The sequence below is a fragment of the Apis florea genome, unplaced genomic scaffold (assembly GCF_048593485.1).
Source record: "Apis florea isolate Af1SG1 unplaced genomic scaffold, ASM4859348v1 contig_3797_pilon, whole genome shotgun sequence".
NCBI classification, from domain to species: Eukaryota; Metazoa; Arthropoda; class Insecta; order Hymenoptera; family Apidae; genus Apis; species Apis florea.
In genome coordinates this window covers 101160-124137 of record NW_028256859.1, presented here as the reverse complement: position 1 = coordinate 124137, position 22978 = coordinate 101160, and the positions used below count along the sequence as shown (strand labels likewise).

Sequence of the window (22978 nt, the reverse complement as noted above, 5' to 3'; positions counted from 1 at the left end):
GTAACTTTTCATTGCAATGTAAAAAATAAAATATAAAAAACAAAGAAAAAGATAGTTTAAGGATTATCTTAAAATTAATATATAAATTTTCTGTTTTGTCAATTGTTTTGTCAATCCAATATTAATCTAATTAATCATCTAAATTAATGTATGTAAAGTTATACAAATCGATTCTGACAGAAACAGAAAAAAATCATTTAAATAGCATAAAATAATAGAATTTTTTAAATGCTTTATAACATAATGTTAAGTGACAATTTCACGAGATCATTTTCGATACAATTTATAAACACCAATATAAATTTGAAAGAAACAAATATCTTATGTATTCCAAATCTTGAAATAGAAGAAAATTTAATCTCATTTATAATTTTATAATTTAACAATGTATTTGAAGATCCTAACTAGATTCTCTTCCATTACCATCAATCACAATCAATCACGTGAACCACCACAGAGGATTTAGATCCTCTATCGTGAAATTCAACTCAATGGCACAGAGAATAATTTTCTCGACTACTTCCTTCGATTACACTCTTGATCTAGATACAACGTTCTCTCGCGTACATACACTTTCTCCCTCTTTAATCGAATTCCCTTAACAATTACAGTAAATTACAATGTTCGTATTTACAGCATGATATACAGATCATTTCTCTATAAAAGTTGTTTCGCGGTGCATTTTTATTTCATTTGTGTTTCTTTCCTATTTCTTTTTTGGTTGCGTGTACTCGAGACACAAAACCGCTGTAATTTCGTTGAGATCGATCGATTTCCTGTTTCTTTAAGGCTAATATGTTAAATCACCATAACGAATACCAATTTCAATTGAAATTAAGCATTCTATCCATTGCTTTTGTTTCTTTTTTGTCTTTTTGTGTTTATTTATTTTTTTTGTTTTTTTTTTTTTTGGTACATTTTTTTTCATAGTTAAAGATTTTTCAGGATAGGAAGATCGATCGATCGTCGATTCGTCTCGTTCGATCGTGTCGTTTTCGTTCGTCCATCGAATGCAATATTGATCCTTTCAATCGGTGACTGTTCGTTTCGGTTCTAACTAACAATGAGCTTCAATCGAGAGAAATTTGAACGATATTATCAATTAATGTTTTGAATGCCTGATTGATAGTATGTGTAGCTCAATTATTTTTAAATTTCAGAATTATATTTAATAGAAAATTCACAATATTATTTTTTCAGTTATTCTATTTTAAAAAATTATTTCATAAAGCGTTATGAAATAATTGTTTTAATTCAAGTTAAAATCGAAGAATATATTCGTATATATGTTTAAATTACATTTATAAAATATTTAAATATAAATTATATTTCGAGCCACACATACTTTTTTTCAATAAGATAAATATTCAAAAATTTATATTAGAAAAATTATTATTAAAGAAACCACATTATTAACATTTGTTTCTACAGTGAGCAAGCATCACAATATCAATAATATAGCTCGATTTGAGAAAAATTTAAGAAAATTTGGTTCGTAACAAAAGACCCGTATGTCTTTTTCTCATCAATTAGGCAGTGATAGATTCTTTTTTTTTTCTTTTTTTTTTTTTTTTTTTTTAGACAGTCTTTTCAATCTTTCGACGAAAAATAATAATTTTTTAAATGGAAAGAATTACGATTATTTATTGCTGTACACAATTTGTTTGTGCAGATATGTATTATTTTCTTTCTCTCTTTTTTTTCTTTTTAAAAAAAATAAGTGTGCGTGATTTTCGTTGGAAAAAAGTGATTTTTCACAATAAATTATTGTATATATAGGATATCGATCCGCTCGTAGATATTTATTGTTGCTACTGTTTGGTAGGCAGTAATACTTTTTTTTCATTTCGTTCAATTTTTATATTTCAATCTCGTTCTTCCAATATATTTTTGAATTCGTATACAAAAGTTAATTGAAAAATGTTATACATTTTTAACAAATCAAATCTTTTTTGCATTAATATTAAATAAATTTTTCATCCAATTAAAATAATAATTATTGCATATATATATATATATATATATATATATATATATATCAGTTTAATTTTCAATTATTAAAATTTCAAATTATCGAAAAATATCATAGAAAAATCAAACACATCAGAATTTAATAACAGAATTAAATAATCAACAAGAATTCTCTTTTTATTTCTAATATCGATTATTATTTTATTCCTTATCGTTCATTTTTCATAACACTTCTCCAATAAATTCTATTTCGTTCAGATATCAAAATCTAATTACAATCAATTAATCATTTACACATTTTCGACGATATCGCAGATATTTATTTTGGGTATTGGTCGCAGGAACGAACACTGCCCCCATAAACTTTCCTATTTTCTTCGTTTACATTCAAATACATTCGTATTTATACTTTCTATTCGATTATCCAGCCTTTTATAATCGCGGTTTCTTATGAAAAAACAATAGTATCTTCAATAACATCATCTTCAACAAACAATAGAAGTTCTCTTAATATCCCTTCGATCGGGGTGTTTTCGAGATATTTCTCAGAATTTCCATAGAAATAGCTCGAAACCCTCGACGATGTATTTACAACGCTCTCGTTAGATTTCCCGCCTCGTTGGCCGAGCTCTCATTCGCTTCCGGTATCGGGTACAGGCACGCGTGAAACGATTTCGCAGCGAGAGATAACAAGTTTGTCCACTTCCAACGCTCAGGATCCAACTAAATTTCCATTCGTTTCGTGCTATTGATTTATAGGGATGAAATACATCGCTTCCTGTAGTGAAAGCATACGACCACGAATATCCCTCTCGAAAATTTCCAATTGAAATAATCTCGGGGAACAAAATCGTAGCACGATTTTCTCTCTCTCTCTCTCTCTCTCTCTCTCTCTCTCTCTCTCTCTCTCTCTCTCTCGTGTGAAATCGAATTTTTCATCGAATTTTTTTGCTCGAGAATTCCAAGAGTTGGAAAAAAAGTAAAAAAAAGAAATAAAGAAAAGAAAAAAAGGATGCGTCACCTCCAAATGCTCGTTTCCGGTACCAGGACGAAGACCTCTTGACTTTCGCTCGAAGAAACAACGATTTCGATCGACAACGAGTATCGCTCGTTGATATCGAACGCCTTGTCTTTTACAGCGGCTTCGTACGCCGTTAGAAAATCGGTCTCTCGATTAAAAGCAGTACTTTCGCGTGCTCACTTCCGGTACCGGGCTCAAGGACGGGGGCCGCCCCTCGCGCGGGACAACCCCCCCTTCCTCCTGTCAGCCGTAGTAATAGCTCTTCGTGCTCAAACTCCGTGGATTTTCTGGGCGTAGAATGGTGTGAAGGCTGTCCGTGCCTACCATATGGTTGCCCAGGTCCACCCTGACACCTGTGTTGCCAGGGTAATGCCCTGGCGCTGGGTGCATCGTGGTGGGCGACATAGGTATCCTTGTTTCCGCGTAGTAACGATCGCCGTGGAGCCTCTCGGCCAGCTGGGTCTCTGGAAGCCTGGAAAAGAAATTCAGAGTAAAATAAAAATAGAACTTTTTGGGATGGTGGGTGTAGAATGTTTGCAAGATTGATTGTATTGAGATTGACGAGGGTTGAATAAAGGTGGGATTGTAATTGATATAATTTAGTGATGCTAGTAAATTTATTACTATTATTATTATTATTATTTGAAAAAAGATATTTTTAAATTGTTAGATCATTTGAAAAAAACGTATTTGAATGGTGTACAAACCTTGTGTCTTGCATCGGAACTGGTACTGGCGTGGTAAGATCAATATCAGCGTCAATTTCCGAAATGTCATCGGTGAATCCATTTGGAAGCGCTTCGTTATTTGCATGGAACTTCGCGTCTCTCTTCGCACGATGACGGCTGACTAAAAGACGTCCAATTACCAAGCCCAGAAAGATTAAAATACCGGCTGTGACCGACACGATGATGTAAAGGTAGAATTTCTCTTGATTTTCTGTGTGAACGAGAAATCCAATAAAATGTAACAATGATCAAATTTTATAAAATTAATTAGACTATATGATTGAATTATAATATGAGATATGAAAATTTGGGAAGGATTCAACTCGCATGCAAAATTACTTGGGAAATCTGTCTACTACTATATAGATGCAATGCCAAACACAAATGCTCAATCTTTTTGATTGCAAATTAATCGCGTTTCGAGCAATAAAGTGCACTATTACTATTTTCAAATATTCGTTTTTCTACGCAACATAAATGCAATACAAGAAAAGTATTTATTAAATATACATACAACTACCTATACTTTCTAAATTTTCTAATCATAAATTTTCATCTTCCAAATACTAATAAGAAAAATTTAATTAATTATTCTTCGACATTTTTTAAAATGTATTACATTATATTATTGACACTTGATAAAAAAGTAATGACATCAACTGTAGGAACAGAGATTTACCAACTAATCTAGATAAGCTAAATTATCGATTGTAACTGGTTACTATCATTTCAAAGATTGGTAAAAGCGGGATTTCTGTTTACCGACATTTCTCTAGGCGATATCTCTAGTTCAACCGATAAAGGAAGAGAACAGCAAGAAAGACCGATAGAAAAAGGCGACTTACCGACTGCTCGAACGGGAAAGTGGAGTACAGAGTGTACTTACTCGATATGAACGAATAGGCATTGATCCATTCATTGATATATCCGACAACGACACGATCCTCTTCGGGAAAGGCGTAGACTACTGTGGTGCAATTAATCGGTGACATCGTACTGCTGGTAATATCGGCCACGTTGTTGTCGAACATAATCATCCCTTGAATAATCGTGGGTGTTAGAGGCGAGTCTTTCGCTCCTACACCGACTGACTTAAACTTGTTCGATCGTGTATCCACTGTGTAGACGCGAGAAATAAATGAATAGAACTGTCTGATCAAGTATAAAAGATCGATAAGAAGGAATAAGAGAATGCAATGCACAAATAGGTGCCGATAAGTTATATTAATCATCCCAGATCCTGTTATTTACAAGAAGCCATAATAATCGTTTTTCTTTGCACGATAACAGAGATGATTTCAAAAAATTTTAAATACAACGCACGTTTCTTTGTAATATATTTGATATAACGATCAATATTTACACATTATTTGTCAGATATACGATTATGTGTGTTAAATACGGAAATTATAAAAGATAATCGGGATACGGTTAATTTATTTTACAGATAGCGTATTCTTGGCAAGGCAATAGTGATTTATTCGTAGCTTCGTATTATATACAAGAGTATTGGGAATAAAATGATGTAGAATATAATCCTCCACCAAATCGTAATTGCTTCGTGTTATTTGTACAAAATTAAAATCAATGCGAGAATACGAGGGTGCTGTGTAAAGTGATAGAGCAGAAAATCTGATATCAGGGAAAATATTAAGATAAAATGAATAATGTGAATTTACAAATTGAAAGTAATACATGGAATGAAGGCTGATTTATAAAATTTAAATAATGTAGGATATAGGAAATTTTGATAGATATTTAAATATCCGATTACATTAATTTTACTACTTAAAATATATACATTTTTTGCCATTTATCGTATATATAATGAATTTAATCATAATTGAGATACTTCATTATATTATATTCGTTAATAAAATGGATGAGAATGATTAAATATAAAATTATTAAATTCAAAGTTGTCTTTTTTTGCTATTTTTAAATTAAAATAATATAAATAAAAACAAAAGATATTTCATTTTAATCCTTTTTTTTTTTTTATCTAAAATAATCTCTCAATCTTTCCTGAACCATTTTCTAACGCTAAATGAATATGAATTAACTTTATTTGTAATGACAAAAACAATGATATCAACTGAATTGTCGATAATTTAAGATAAATTGAATATGCTACGTTACGATATTGTTTTCGACCTAATATCAAACATTATTGATATCTTCTATACATTTCGTTGTCAATCTATAAGCATAAATGACTGCCGATGCTGCATATGCTCTTATCACTAATGGACCCATTTCAATCCATAATCAGAATATGTCAATGCTACTAGACACTCTCACATAATAATGAATTAACATTATAATTATTAAATTCTCGCCTCTCTATCAGTTACAAAATTATTATGCAAGAGGACTCTAGTGTTGATTGTGCGTCATACAATGTTACCGATTTTTAAAATTTCCTAAAATAAAATAATCTATCTAATCTTATTAATCAAAAAGATATTTCAAGTTCCTAAAGTTTATCAACCGTAGAAATCTCTTAAATGAATTTAAACGAAACAAATTTCGTTCAATCTTCTCGTCCAACAATCAAGACTCTTCTACGAAATGCGTTGGAGGTTCCCTCTGACGAGAGATGAATCAAAATAACGTGGGACAAGCGAAGAGGTCCATCGATAACCCGTTCAACGTGTCGTTCACCCCGTGTTTTTCACGGATCGATGATCCGGCAAAGAAGATACCGATACTCCGCGCTTTCGACAGGTTTTCAGAGCTCAGACAGGCCGTGGATATTTTTCAAGAGGAGGGGGAGGAGGAGGAGGAGGAGGAAGAGGTCCGGTGAATGCCAATGGGAATGGAAATTCGAAGTTCATCTTATTATACATCGGCATACGACAGTGGCCTTTGTCATTCGTGCCGCAAAAATACGTGAGCATGGATATCTTGTTTGAAGTTTCACGAAATCAACGTGTTTATATTCATATTGATGAAAATTTCGAGAATTATAATTATAATTGAAAATAATTCGAAAATAAACGAATTTTGGATTTGACTATAATCGAGAGAATTGGATAAGAAATAATGGATTAAAACGAATTTTGAAAGCGACATTGAAGTTATTTTATTATGAATGTAAATTGGATTTAGGTGGAGATTGTAACCATTGAAATTATACTGATGCAATTTGTTTTAATTATAAATATCACACGAAATGAAACACGTGTTTGTCTTATAAATTTAAAAAATAAAACAATGTTATAAAATATAACATGATATAATTAAATCCCTCATATTAGAAAGATTTTTCGTTTGGACTAGCAATTTTAATCATCTGAAATCACCCTTAAAATCGAATCTCTTTGAACATGTATAAATAACGAAACGCAAACTTACGATCTTCACGAACGATGAGTCTGGCGTCCCTGTTTATTTGATTTGGAAAACCGAGCCAGTTTATCGTGGTTCTTAACTAGAACGCTTCGAAGACACTGATTTACATAAACGGAGCCTCTGTGCGACGCAATTCTGCAAACGTGGTGAAATTTACATGGGAATCAGCAAATAACTTACCACGAAATTTTGAATCGTCATCAATACGAAGAAGAAACTAAAACTCAGCATATACGTTTTATGATGTTGACAGAATCAATATTTTTTTTTCTATATCTCTGAATTCAATTGTGTTATGTTATTATTTTTACGTCGGATAATATATTTGTATTGTATTTTAAAATATTTTTAACTTTAATTTAATGATTAAGAATTAAATAATATTTTTCCTTTTATAAAATATTCGAATGGATTATTTCATGAATCTAATTTATATATAAATTATGTTTTCTTTGAATTCTACAAAAAAGAGAAATTATTATTAACTATTTATAACCATAAATTTTGTAAGAAATATTTGTATAAAACTTTAATTGGAGCAAATACGTTTCGAATAATTAAATTGGACGAAATATTATGTAGACTAGAAAGAAGAATTAAGTATTCTAATATCAAGTGATCCAATTCAAACTTATGCAATTATATATGATCTGACGAAATTCGACGAGCAACGATGGTTAAACATGCATAATCAGCCATTTCAAATAGCATTTACATTCATCTTATCATCAATATATGCTAAAAAGAAAAAATAAAAAAATAAAAATTGTAAAAAGAAGAAATAAAAGGACGAATTTGTTAAAAATTTTCATTAATTAATTAAAAACTGTGAAGAGAAAATAATTAATCAATAACAATTGTTGATATCATCTTAGTAAAAGTTACTCGAAATGCTTTTTGGCTTCTTCTACCTTTCTTACGAAAGATTTCCAAGACAAAGTCTAGTAAAGTTAAGAGAATCTTCCATATTATTTACATCTGAATTGAAACAGTCAGATCTAGCAGTTTTATGATCCGTATTTGCGATCAGATCATCACTTGAAGTTTCGAGTTTTCCAATTAAGAACTTTTAAATACTTAGAATCAGTCATATTAGTTTAATGAACCAATTAAAAAATACAAGTGTTCCATGTATTTTCTTAACATCAAAGATATTTTTACTTATATCTACACAATAATTCACAGATCAAGAACAAAATCTCAATAAATTTTACTTACTTTGGGAGTGATAACATTTTATATCATAAGAATAAACTACTAGAAAACAGTTTTCTTCTTTAAACGTTTAAAAATCATTGATTATAATTTCCTTTTAACACTAATTAATTCATTCGACCAACAATAAATAATTAAATCAATATGCACTTGTATCCATCGAAATTTTTCAAATTCACAAACGAAAAATTGTTCTCCAACCGATTAACCGATTTTTCTTCGCCAAAATGAAATCGATACAACGATTTTCTCGCTGGAAGTTCGGCACAACCACGATGCACGTGAAACTATTCAAGTGATATATTGTAGGCAAACATTTAAAACGCTTATCAGCACTCCACGCGATTTGCACAGGCGGTCAGATAATACCAATGTTTCGAACGTATTCTCAAATATTTGTTATATAAGTAAGACTACAATGATAATCAGTATCGAACTAAAACGCTTTGAACATTCACTATTATTATTAAATATTATTTAAATTTTTTTCTTGAATGGGAAAATGGAAGAAGTTCTTATCAATTGATCTTAGAATCAATCAATCAAAATTATTGATGAAGATCTTATCTTAAAATTGTTATACAGAAAATTTTTGCATAGGGAGAATAGACTGATTTAAATAATTTTTATATACAATTTATATTGGCATCAATATTTGTAGGAAATATATTGTTTCAAATAATTATTTGATTTCACAATAATATCTCATATACGTATAATATCGAAATACGAATATTTCTTACTTTTTCTTCAACAAGATAATCTAGTTAAATTTTAAAAAATTGTTGCCTTTCATACAATTTTATTTACCTGTACGAAAATGAAGAAAATGTAGCATTCGTGTAATTTTCATTATACGTGCAATTATTTCCACAAGCAGAATAAACAACATGCCCAGAGACATTATTACCATCGTGATATTTAGCAAAATAAATATATTATTATATATAAACTAAATACAACAGTAGATTCAGATTATGATGTATTTTCCACTTAAGGAGTATGTAATATGTGCATTATGCAGATACATCGTATAGTATTTTGACGGAATATTATACATTATAATGCATCATACTCGGAACCTTGTTATACATAATTCAATGTTATTTTAATGAAATGTTGCTAAATATCCAAAAGGTAAAAGGATTCTTTAAAATGCATGCAATACTACTCTTTTATTTATCCGCACTGACACATATATTTACGTTTGCGTAATATTTATACTAATTATGAATTATCAAACAACGAAAATAGTAATATAATATAATATATATTTATAAAATTGTTAGTTTAGTTTAATTTTAATTTTTTGATAAAATTTTCCCTAGAATTAATCTTCCAGTAAAAATTTAATGATAAAAGAATAAAATAAAGAGGCAAACTAAAGACAAAATTAAAATTCTAAATATTTCACTAAACATATAAATGTTTATATCCACATTCTTCCTTTCTTCGTATAATATATTATATTTTGGAAATTCAAATTGAAATTAAAAATAATTATTATTATTGCGAGATATGCTTTCCATGTTATTGTTGTTTATATAAATTTCATACGTATATTATCATATTTGCAGAACAAAATGGAAATAATAATATTTATGTTACGAGTTATCTGTCTTATATTATTATCGCTATTATACGTTTTATTATAAATAATACAATTTCACTGTTCACTATTCAATTTAAATTTTTATTCCATCATCGTTTAGAAGAATAAATGATAAAATTTTCCCGCGTTTGAAAAGAGACAAGATCTCACTGAAAAATAGCAGTCACTTAACAGACCACAGTTTAACTGCTTCTCGTTAATGGCGTTTGAAACACTCGAATATCGAGAACGGAAACATCTGTATTAGTATGTTGTTGCATTGACGATGGTTCCGTCACAGATTGGTCTATCGGTTGGCGATCCGCTATCAATACAAGAGGAATACTATGAACCCAATCTAATCCTGATTAGATCCATAGGAATTGCTTTGGAAATCCTAGTGTACTTCGACATGCGGATTCTGAACGAGGAAATAATGTAAACGCGCAAGATATCGGATAGTTGTCGGATGAACTATTTTCACGCTCGATGCGATGTCGATCGAATTATTAAATTCCTTTCGATTCCAATTAAGGTGCCGGGAATTATCACAATTGTAATTTCTATTACTCTGAAAATAATATGAAAATAAAATGGTGGTAGTATATAAAGATAGGTATTTCTGAATAAAAAATAAAAGAAAAAAAATATCAAATAGTTTAATTTTAATCAGTATTCAATAACATGATGAATATTATGTATTATGAATTTATTGTATTGAAAATTCACGTTCATGAAATCAATCCTTGTAATATAAAAGATATTAATTTTCATATTTTTCGATATACATTATACGATATTTTATACGTGGATTAAATACTTATCTGTCTTAAATTCTAATCAAATCTAATTAAATCAAGTTGACACAATTCTCTCAGAAAATTATTGAAGCATCCTAGAATTTTGTCGGATTGATAATTAACCATTTTGGCCACGGCAAAACGGATGTTTTACGATCAAACGCAACATTGTTTCATTGGGAATAATGATGCCACAGTTTCGCACGTAGCGCGTCTCATTAAGATATTTAATGGTTCGTCGCTTGTTTTCCACAGCAATTTATAGATCACATTTAATTGTCCATCTATCGGTCGTTTCTTTCCGGAAATTAAACTGTATCAGTACGCGTTAATGCGGTTGTTAATTAATACAGGATCGAGAATTATCGACCTGTAAAGTTGATATCCTTGGCATGACTGATATATATTCGCGATTAATACCTTTATGAGCAATTATCGGTTTAATGACTCCTTCAAAGCGATGAAATGTTCGATAAAAAAAAAGCTCATTTTAGAAAGTATTCGTTTAAATTTTAATGTAGTGAGTACGTTTTATTGAAATAGATAGCTTTAAAATTTTAAAAAAGTTAATAGAAAAAAAAAGAATCATAAATTTTATAATTTATGTATATAATATTACTGAACTTTTGGCTTTTTTTTTTATTATATTATAATCGGAATTGATTCAATGATGTATCAATAATGGTAATCGTATAATTCAAATGGCTATTTATGAAATAATATGAATGCTTCATTATGAATATTAAAAACCATTATTGTAAATTGTTCATTATTGAAATGTCTATACCTAACAAATGAAGACAATCAATAAATCAGATAATTGATTTATGTAAAACACTATTATCTCTACGTGAAATATAATATAACATAATAAATGATATTTAAATTGCTATTTAAATAGCATTAAATTATATTATAATTAACGAAAATCATTTTCACAATTAATTTGTTTCACGATATCAATAATTACGATACCAAAAGTTTCTTTAAGAGTAAGAATCATCGTCCAGAAAATTGTAATTTTCCAGATTAATTCACGAATTTAATGGACTATATCTTTTCATTTAATGAAAGATTTTCAGTAGAAGTTCAGCTCTTCAATTTCATCTGAAAAGTTTATCGCTAAGCTCGTCGAAACAGTGTAAATTTTGCCTCCAGTAAACTTACCAGTTAGGATGCTTTGAGTCATCAGCTTTAGTTAGCTAATAACTTTTTTGTCAAATATCCTCAGCATTATATCTTGGAATATATCTTGCGTCATTATCGAGAACGCTTCACGGACGATTTAAGCTTAAATTTCCGTACAACACGGGTTCGATGATCTTCAATGGGGATGATACAAGGTGAAGCTCAACGAGAGGATTGGTTAAAATGAGGAATTATCTACTTCAACGATTTTGTTGGCGGATGAAATTCGTGAGGAAATTTGTTGAAATTAGATATTTAGTTCAACATATCATTAATACATGCGATAATTTTTCAAAAATAATCTTGAATCTTAAGAAACTGAGATATCAGAATGAATCAAAAAAGTAATTTCAGTGGCATGATTTTATGTTTTGAATAAACTTTGGTGACAAAATTTTTAGTTCTCTCTCATGATTTTTATTTTTATTTAAAAATGGAAGTTTTTTTTTTATAATCTAGCATGTTAAAATAATTAAATTTACGTTTTTCTCAACAATTTGTTTATTAATTCACGCAATAATTTCCTGTCTCTTCGAGCATTTATATATTCCTGTCTATTCATTTGCTGAATTAATCTGTGGAAATTTGACTGATGATGGTTGTCTAATCGAAATTAGATTAGACTTGCTGCATATTAGTTAGTAGAGTCTCATTATCAATGTCAAATTGGTTATCAACAGTTCAATCTTCAATGCTACGCCGATATGAGTCTCAATTATCTGTGGCTTCATTATGGCCGGAGACAATTAACGTTGACCACCGACGGGGATGAAAGATAATCTCAAAGCGCCTCTTCATAAATTTTTACCGATAAACAGATAATTTAATTCCATGTGGATAATTTAAGTTTGACCATTTTATTCGATTTCTCTTTAAATATTAATAAATCATTGATCGACATAAATTATGACAAGCTTGTTTCGTGAAGTAAAAAGAAATTGTAAAAAGGAAAATTAATGGTCTATATTTCAAACTTATTTTCATTGAAACACTTTAATTTTAAACGCAAGAAATGGGATTTTTAATGGAATTTTAATCAAAGCAATCAGGACGATATTTTAACAACAAAAAAATTTTCCATTAACGTTGAATCTTTGTCAGGGATAAAAAATAACGATTTTATATCGAGCTCAATGAAAAAGTTAAAAGATATAACGTTTTTGACATCAAACAAATCTTCTCTAAAAGAAATTCAACCGTTAATTTATCGTAAAAAATATTATAATTGTTCAAATTGAATAAATATTAACAATAAAATTTTCAGTTGCAGGAAAGAATAAACGATGATTACATCAAGTAAATGAAAAATATTATTAATTAAATATTAATTCAATCTTGAAAATATTAAAAGATTAAATATTAAACGTATTTTAAACCGTACGTTTTATCGGTAACACGTATAAATTTCCTTTCTCGTGGCAATTAACAAAGCTCGAGACGAATAAAAGCAACGTGAACACGCGAGAACGAACCTTAAACGTGTACCTGTGAAATAATCCGACGTGACAAACGTAATAAGGAGAACGTGAAAGTATAATAACCAGGGCCAACTTGTTGGTATTCTTTGTGAAAATTCGACCGTGTTTCCTTGCCGTGTCATAAAGTTTGCCGACGATCGCGAGCTCCTGACTGCTGGAATTCTAGCCCGAAGGTCTCGAAAGTTTGCGCAATTGCAATACCTACCACGCCAGACATTGACACTACGATAGGTAATTAATTGTCCCTTCATCGATCTAAGTTTGACTTGCATACGAATAAATACGACAATGTCTGAAGTTATCATTAATTATTTTAATTCTCATTCGATTTTAATTGTGATTAATTCAATACTTTACCGAAATATGATTCTTTTAATCTTCTGATTTTAAGATAATATTGGTTCGATATATTTTATTTTCTTTATATATCGTGAAAGGTGAATTGTTTAAGTATTTAAGATTTTACTTAATAAAATATTGGTATCCGATTAGAGCACGAAACAAGGAAATTCTTCAACAACGCATAAAGTTTCCGTATTAGCATTAAATTATTCACTTAACTGTTGTCTCGAGTTTAAGACTCGCGTTTCCCCTAGACTTTCAGCTAGATTAAACAGTGAAAGTTTCAATGTTAAACTGTGTCATTGTTGAACGTGTGGTTCATAGAAATGATCCACTTAACAAACAGCAAGTTTTAAGTAACTTAAAACTCCATCCTTCCGACGAAGCTCTTCTTATAATTTTGATACCATCACATTTCTTCAAATAAGAGAAAAGTAGATGATGGAAAGTGTGAATGGAATTTTTTTTATTCGATGAAACTCGATGTACTTTTATTATTCGCAAAGAATATCTTCTCTTTTAAAAAGAATGAAGATCGCGCTAAGAATCTTCAACAAGTCCATTTTATCATTTTCTATCCTCTAACTGTTGAAAAAGATGAGAAATTTAATATATTTTAAAATACAATCATTTCAAAATAGAGAAATCCAATTTTAAAACTGTTCTTCAAAGATTAAAAAATATCACTTATCATGTTTCCCTCTTCAAGATTGACAACAACAAACGATTCAAAACCTATTCAATCTATATATTACCAATAAAAATTAAAATTACAATCAAGATCAGAATATCAATTCGACTTCTGAATAAAAAAAAAAAGAAAGGAAGAGAGAGAGAGAGAGAGAGAAATTCAATTTCTGACGTGACACAATTTTTAACCATCGAATCGCGCGAACCTGGCAAATTCATTTCGCGTATCGATCGTCGAAAATTTAATTTCATCGAAAGGACTTCGCTGGTCACTGGCGAGTTTCACTTCGATTTGAAGGCCGGCAGAAAGGAGAGATCAATTATTATTAAGTTCGCTTATCTAATCGGCCATGAGAGATTATGCGAGGTGGCGTTTTCATCGAAAACTTCATCAATATTTTCTTTGTCAATGAAATGGAACGACAAGAGGCGCCGATTTCGATGTCTAATGGAAATGATTGGAAACTCAAAAATTGATTTTCTTTGGTCGTCCAATCGTTAGTTTCAATTAACGATCAGATAAAATCCGATAATGTAATGAAATACGTGATAATTGCATTAATTTCACGAATGAAACATTGTTTTTTGATGTCGATGAATTCGATGTTCTTTTCTTGTTTTCTTCTTGCTTCAAAGTAAAATGAAATATAATACTTCTTCAAATTGCTAAGGGAATTTAATTTATTTTTTGTTTTTTTTTCAGTATATAATTCATTGATATTTATTTCATTTTTTTTATAATTACAATGATGAATTTTTATACCTTTTTAAGTTTGATACAATTTTCATAGCAAAATAAAATATTGATTGATAATATGATTAAAATAAGAATAAACCAATCAACTTTTTTTTATAATCACTTGCATGAATGAATTTGAAATATTCACAATGATTACATAATAAATCAGGAAAAAAGAGAAGAATAGATATCATTCGAGAAGAACAATTCTGCAAAGTTAATTCTATTAGAGGCTACTTAAAATCATAAAATATCGATTAATAAATCATAATATGATTAATATAAAACCAAATTTTCATTTTTTTATAATCGCAATTGAATCAGACAAAGAAGAGGAAGAAGAGGGCAAAATTGGACAACAGAAAGGATATTGCTCTAGATGCGGAATCGAGCCAGATTAAAATAATAATGGTTATGGACAAGGCCTCGAGACTTTTTCCAGTCCATAAACTCGAGGTTTCTTTTGTCAATGAGCCTACGTGATTCAAATAATGAACCTGGATAATGAACAGAAACGTTATAATGATACATTATCACATTGCGTGTGCGTCTTCAGCCATTAATGTACACGATTTGTAACTCTACTGATCGTTGCTAAGTTTGGAATAGATCCACGAAGAGTAAGAATGGTTTTAATTAGAAGGTCGAATTATCTGCGTGGCCGGCAATTGAACGCTTGATAGCCAGTCGTTAAAGCGTGCGGTCGAATGAATCGGTTAGTGAGGCCCCCAATTTTCACAATTTTGCTCGAATGTGGATTCATGGTTGGCGCGGTGACGTACCATGCATGTCATGGATAGAGCCTCTGATGGTAATTGCGTTTCGTTTTGTAGTTATGTGTGGTTTCGTTGGTCTATTTGCGTTAAACAAGCTCGAAGGTGTGGAGAGTATGCAAAACAGGGGAAACCAGAATTAAATAAATGATGATAAGCAGTTGAATGGATTGTTTGACGCTAATTCTATCGAGTTTTAATGCGTTTTGTAAATTATACGGGAACGATTAATATTAATTTGATAGAAATATAGAAATTGTTTGGGTATTGATAAGATATGATTTCAAAGGATTAGAATTTTTGTCTTTCTTTTCAAAACAAGAACAGAAAAGTTATCTGGGGAATTAATGAATTCTTTTTAATCAACAAATCCATTTTCCTTACAAATAATATTATTCTCTTCTAAAAAAACACTCTTTCCTCACGTATTTACCTATAATTTTCTTCAAATTCTACGTATTTCTGTGAAATTATTTTTAACTTCATTTTTACATCTATTTTTACGTATTAGATAATTTTAGTTTATTTCATCGGCTTGCTTTTCCTCTTATATAACATTTGATCCAATGTATATTCGTTTTGCTATGAATGTGAATTGGCACGATTTTCGGTTCACTTTTAAATCAGTTTATAAGAACTTTCCATCTATTTCACTCTTTTCTCTCTTTCTTTTAATTAGTTTACCTTCTCAGTTGCACCCAACATCTTTCTCCCTTTAGATATTTTCCTTTCAACGTATCGCTCTTTGTGTTCCCTCTCTTGTTTCTCGTTTATCGCCACTTTTTTCTACTTGATGTTGATGTAGTACGTTCCGATGCAACGTTCACCACCGGTTTTTTCTGTCTCCTTGGGAAAACTTTCTTTCCTCATTTTTCTTCCCTTATTTCCTTTCTTTGTAACGAATACCTGGCTCTCAAACTTCCGCCCTCTGCAGCATCTTCGAATTTCCATCCAGGTTCTTCTTCCATCCACCTGATAATTAATCTTACCCACTGGATTATTTTCCTTATTCATTCCTCATTCTTTATTCATTGTATTTTCATCGTCGATCCTTTAAGAAAAATTCCTTTCAAGTATTCTCCTGGAAACTTTTTCACCCCATTCATTTGCTAATCTCTTCAACGAATCACAAACGTTCGAGGAAAACAAGTAAAAAATTATTTCTCGTCTTGTAATTATTTTACACACAAAAATTGTAAGATAGAATATATTGTTGCAATTAATCCTCAAACTCGATAATAGCCTTCCAATTGCCCATTTTCAATCCATTTTCTTTTTTACGCTCATTCTTTATGTCCACTTTGAGATTGATTTACAAAAGAAAGGAATTCGAATCGAGAGACGTTGTTTAATCGCTTTATTGCCAAGCTTCTCTTGAATTCACCAAGATCTTTGTTAAATAAAGAATGAAGAAAAGAAAAAAATAGAGATCATAGAAATACGCGGTGTGTCGAGAAAAAGGTACATAGATAATCCTCGTAGTGGGTGCCCTTTCATATTTTAATAAGGTCGAACGCGCGGCAGAATTTTAGCAAGTCGATGTAGGTGGCATTAAAGGGGCTACGCTTGGAGGAAATTGGATTTTGAGCAGGTTTGATTGGATTAAAAAGGATGATAGACACGCGTCGCGAAAGGATAATTTCGTTCATTCGAGTAAAATAAGGTTGACCAGACCTTTTCGTTCTTTTTTCTTTCCAAAGTAGGTTACCCTCTTGGTGTTTGATGGACGAAGTTACAGTTTAGAACGATAAGATTGAAATTAATGCATATAATATGATGAAAAAGATAAGGAAAAATATGGCACTTATAATTGGTGGAACAGATAATAAAGGTGTTGTACAAACCATATGGTTTATATCTTTGGCAGGTGTTCAAAAATATAAGGGATGATTATTCAAGACAAAATAGAATTATTGAATAAATGAATAAAGAAGAATAAATTTCTACTATAATAAACGAATATATTAATGTTTTTTTTTATAATTTAAAATGTATCTTTGAAAGATTAAATTACTAGTAATTTTTGACATGAAACAGATTTCCATTTTTGATTCTTTGATACTTGTGATTTTTCTTCCTCTCTCTCTCTTTTTTTTAATAAAAACTAATGATAAGATAACGCAATCACTGATTATGATATTGATTGGGAAGAATTAAGAGATCCAACATTAAGATAAAACTTTGTGGAAAATTTAAAAGGATGTTTACATGTGTTTCTTACTTATAAATATGTAATGATGTATTTTGAGGAAGTTTTATCGATAAATTCTTTATAATAAAATTTTATTTTTTCAATTTTAATGTAGTTATTTTTTTAGACAAACATGTACTTATCTTTCAATCCGATTTAAAATTATATTTCATTTTATTCTCACGAATATTTCAAATTATAGAATGCAAATCAAATGGAAAATTTATTCATAAATTTATTATAACGTGTGTATTAATTTTCAAACTTTATTATCTTTTTATTAATGAAAAAATTAATACATATTTTATCGTTAAAAATAGACAATTTTATTTTTTTTTAAATGAAATATCAATCATAAATATAAACATAAACAAGAAAGAAGATAATAAATGAACTATATATAATTTAATAATTTCATATAAAAAAACAGTATACAAGAAAAGAAATATCACAGCAACATAATGTAACTATCACGAATATCAAGCTTTAATTAGAGCTAAAACCTAGCAAACCGCAAAGACGAAGCTTAATTAAATTCTAACCACGATGGCATAAAGAGGCCGCTACAAAGTTTCTATTATATATATTGGATCTTAACAATACACAACATGTCGTTTTCTTCGATTAAAATAAATGTATCTTTTTTTCCATCGAAATAGACTTTTATCATCGATATGCAATATTTGTGATAGTATATTTCAAAAACTTCTTGGATTTAGTTTCATAAAGGAAGAAATTCTCGAATTTTATGTGAATTTATTGCACCATTTCAAAGAGAATAATAGAGAACTTTTATGAAAACTGAAATCTGATAATAGTGAATAGAGAAGAGCAACACTGTTTCAAACGAAAGATAAACGAAACAAAAGAACGTAGATCGACATTTATGTGAGTCATACTAGAGGCAAATGTAACAATACGATATTGTTATTCATACTGATAACCTGTAAGTTTGGAAAATCCTATTTTCAAAAAAATATAACTTCGGTAAATATACTTTTTCAGTATTACTTTTGCACAAACATCGTAACCCTCATATGCGTATACCTTCAGTTCGAATTTTTTCCATTTCTAACAATTCTAAAAAAAAATCAGGATTACTTTTGGAAATCTTTCAAAAGTACATAGAAGATATTGAAAAAATTAAAAATTTACTTTCCAAATATCTCTACATTATTATAAAATTATTATTGGAAGATTTCTTCTACAGGAAAGATTATAATAATCAAGATTTTTAAATTTCGTCCAATGCAAATATGACAATAATCATTATTAATTCAATTACGCAATATCTCGAAATCATTGATTTCTACTCTGTAGCTCTTTAACATCTCTGTGCAAACAATTCGTCAGTGGTACATGGCTCCAACGACATTAGGCAAGTGATGTATACGTCAAAGCGAGAACTATCGTACCATGCTAATACGATCAATTGAGGGTCTCGTTTACGTACAATTCCCTAATATTACAACAGATTCGTGAATTATTCGATCTGATCGCACATACGTGCGCATGAATGGTTAATAATGAATCCTAATACGATCTCTCCATATATGAATACTCTAAACTAACCTTCTAAAACTTGAACGATTTTCGAGCTTTTGACCATCCCATAGTTAACCTGTTCAGACTTTGGAGAATGTATTGACTGGAATAGGATACTCTCGAGTTGAAACTACTGGAACTCTCTGTATCAGTTGGTCGATAGTTGTTATTGCCAATAACCGCTATCAATTTCTGATTAATAGTGATCCTAGCGGGATAGAAAATGTTATGTAAGGGACACGTTGATGTGGTTGTATAATTTAGAACATTAAATAATTTAGAAAATTGGAAACGAAATTTCTGGGAAGTTTTCAATTTATTTTATCGCGAATTTTTTAATTTTTTTAGAACATACAGTTTTTTTTAAGCTTGTTTCGCGATTTCACTGTGAAAATACTATCTCGAAATTGTTCCAAATTATACTGGCATTAAAATATTAGACATCGTGACTATTTGCGCGTTAATTAAACTTGTTAATTCGCAGGATGTCTCAGTAAATGTAAAAATGAATGCGAGTTTTGAAAGTTTTATATAATTTTATTATTAATAATGACATTACTAATTTAGATATAAAGTTTATAATCGGATTTATTATTAGAGAAAACTGTTATTTTTAAAAATTTGAATAGCCATTAATTAAAAATCCGATATTAACTTTCAATTTTATATCTTACTGAGTAATATCTGTTTTAAGGATCTCAGTATAAGGGAGGAATTGAATAAAAGAAGCTATTTCTTTTATTTCTTTTGGAGAAAATGAATATGAATATCGTGAAGTTTGTAAAAGAACCACTACTTGTCTTCCCTCGTTTAACATTTCTCAACGTATAAATAACAAACAACAAATATAGAACGAAATTAAAACGCAATAATATATTTATTCGTTTATCCAAATCACAGAAGAATCCATTTTTATTATAAATTTATCATTTTAACTATAAATTTCCTTTTGAACATTTTCATAAATTCATTTAAAAAATTACATAGAAAGAAAGATGTTTATAATCTCTTCGTTCGACCCACTTACAAAGTCAATTATTCGCTCTAATCCCTGTCACAAAGTGCCTTTTTCACTTTGCCCATACGAAATAAAACCGAGAAAAGGATAATCTCCCTCTGATCCCTCGCCAAATACACGAAATCCAATTCGAAGGAAGGAAAAATAGCGTTCGAGACAAACGACTCTATCTTTCATAGTCGGTCATAGAAATTCATTCAGCTCTTGGTTTAAACTCTGCAAAACCAAAACAACAAAAGCTAGTTGCGAAAACCTAAAGAAGGAGCCTATCTTTCCTCGTGGAAAGGAAGAAGAATATCCGTGAGATACTCGATTTGCGCGAAGATAATCAACCAGGGAAAAAGAGACAGAGACAAAGAGAGAGCGGAGGAGAGAAAGAGAGAGAGAGAGAGAGGAACTATGGCTGTTAAAAGCTTCAGCTGTGTCGCATCCAGGTAATTATAGGTGCATACACCTAGGCCGGGAGTGTTTCTTGGACGAAAGCTCTCTAAGTTTCCGCGGTGGCTTTCGAAGCGGTATTCCGAGTTCCGGTTTCGTGGGTTTAATGAGTTGGTCGCTGGGGCGTGTATAATACAACGCACGAAATTAGTTGGCCCCCACTTTTGTCATCGTGATTAAGTTGAACTCGGTCGAATCAGCGTATTCAACGCCTCGCTTCTTCCTTTTTATCCTCCCTCCTCGTTTCGTCGAGATCGTTGGAATTACTTCGACGACAGGTAGATATAATCATGAATTTTTAGTATTTTTTAGATATTTTATTTCTCTCTTTTTTTTATGTAAATTCTTTTATTAGAGAAGGAATTTGGATGTGAAATGGAATTTTCTGAAGCTTTTAACTAGATTTTGAAGTGTGTTACTTTTTATATTCGTTGAAAAAAGAATATATTTGAGTTTATAGATTATGTATGAATAAAAGTTTTGGAGGTAGAAAATATTAGAAATATCAGAATTTGGAATATTGATTTGTCTTTGTTTCTTTTTTTTCTTTTTTTAAATATATTTTAAAAAATTTCTGTATGGCTAGAATTAATTAACATTTAACTATGGTAGTATGAATATGCGATATCTCGTGGATGTAATTTCTTTAACATAACGTGTTTTATATCCTCTCACATTCGTCTAAATCTTTTTTCGTGATATCGATGCAAGAATTAAAAGAAACACTCGTTATTTATGCAAATTTGAAATTAAAAAAATTATGATCGTGCTACATTTCGAAATTTCAATTCTGTCAGTAACACGAATGAAATAATTCAAATTTTGGATTACTAAAAAGATACAAATCCTTTACCAAATAATCATTAATTAAAAATGAATTTCCAAATAAATCTCTCATAAGCAAGGTCTGTTTTTTCCTCGATAAGATCGATTGGATATATATTCAAAAAAAAAAAAAAAAAAAAAAAGAACTTAAATATCAATTCATATCAAGCGGATCGACCGATACTAATTTCTCAGAACGGGTTTCAAATATCGAACGAATAAAAACATCAAAGTTAAACGTGTTAAACGCAACTTGTAATAATGGATAATGCGAAGAGCGGTTCGAGTACGAAGATTGTTTAATATGATATTCCAAAGACTCTCCTCTCTCGGCGTAAATGTATTCAAATGAAATTAAACGAGTTACGAAGAAGTGGCTAAACGCGATAAAAAAGGCAAAACTCTTGGATAAAGGGATCGTTTCTTTCTCCCTTTTTTCTCTCCCTGTCTCTTTTTCTTCAATCCGTTCGAGCATCTGGAAAGAAGAGTACCCGAAGCAAGAGAACTCGCGACTGGAAACGCGTCCGAGTGAATAGAATTCCAATTAAAGCTTCCAAGACTCGTGGAAGAATCTTTGAAATTCAAGTTCCATGATTCAATTTTGTCACACAATTCGTCCTGACTGCTGGCTAATTAGAAATTTTCGGGCTGAAACGTTTCGCGTGTCCTTATTCATTCGTGGACACAATAACGTAGATTAATTTTAATGGTAATTGTTTTTGTATATCTAATTATCTAATATGAATGAATCTATTGGCCTTTCGATAATTAATGATTTCGATCATTTTTTTTGTTTAAATTATATTTGAAGCAATTATATTATATAAATTAATATAAATTTTATATTATCTGATTTTAATTGGAATTGCATTTTATAATATGATAGTTTTCAATAGTTTGGGCTATTTCATAACTTAAAAATTGCAGTTTTTTTCAATTAAATTTAGAAAAAATCGTCTTTTTTTTTTAAATTTTTATTAACAAAATTTTATAAGTGAATTTTCAAATAGTGAATTTCCAATTTTAAATTTAATGTGATATTCTTATGCATTCTTACAAGAATAGAAGTTA

General features: G+C 30.0%; 1 protein-coding gene across 2 annotated transcripts in view; it reads right to left on the bottom strand.

The window, feature by feature from the left end:
- Positions 1–335: 335 nt before the first annotated feature.
- Positions 336–22978, bottom strand: part of LOC100869731 (uncharacterized) — a 92747-nt gene continuing 70104 nt past the window's right edge. Inside the window, exons 6-8 of one of the 2 annotated variants that reach the window (XM_086915811.1) lie at positions 4607–4837; positions 3700–3931; positions 336–3464 (exon numbers count right to left, since the gene is read on the bottom strand). In XM_086915811.1, coding sequence (XP_086771937.1) covers positions 3236–3464; positions 3700–3931; positions 4607–4837 — 692 coding nt within the window. In that variant the 3' untranslated portion in view covers positions 336–3235. The remainder of the gene's footprint in view (positions 3465–3699; positions 3932–4606; positions 4838–22978) is intronic. The other variant, XM_086915812.1, reaches the window with a different exon arrangement.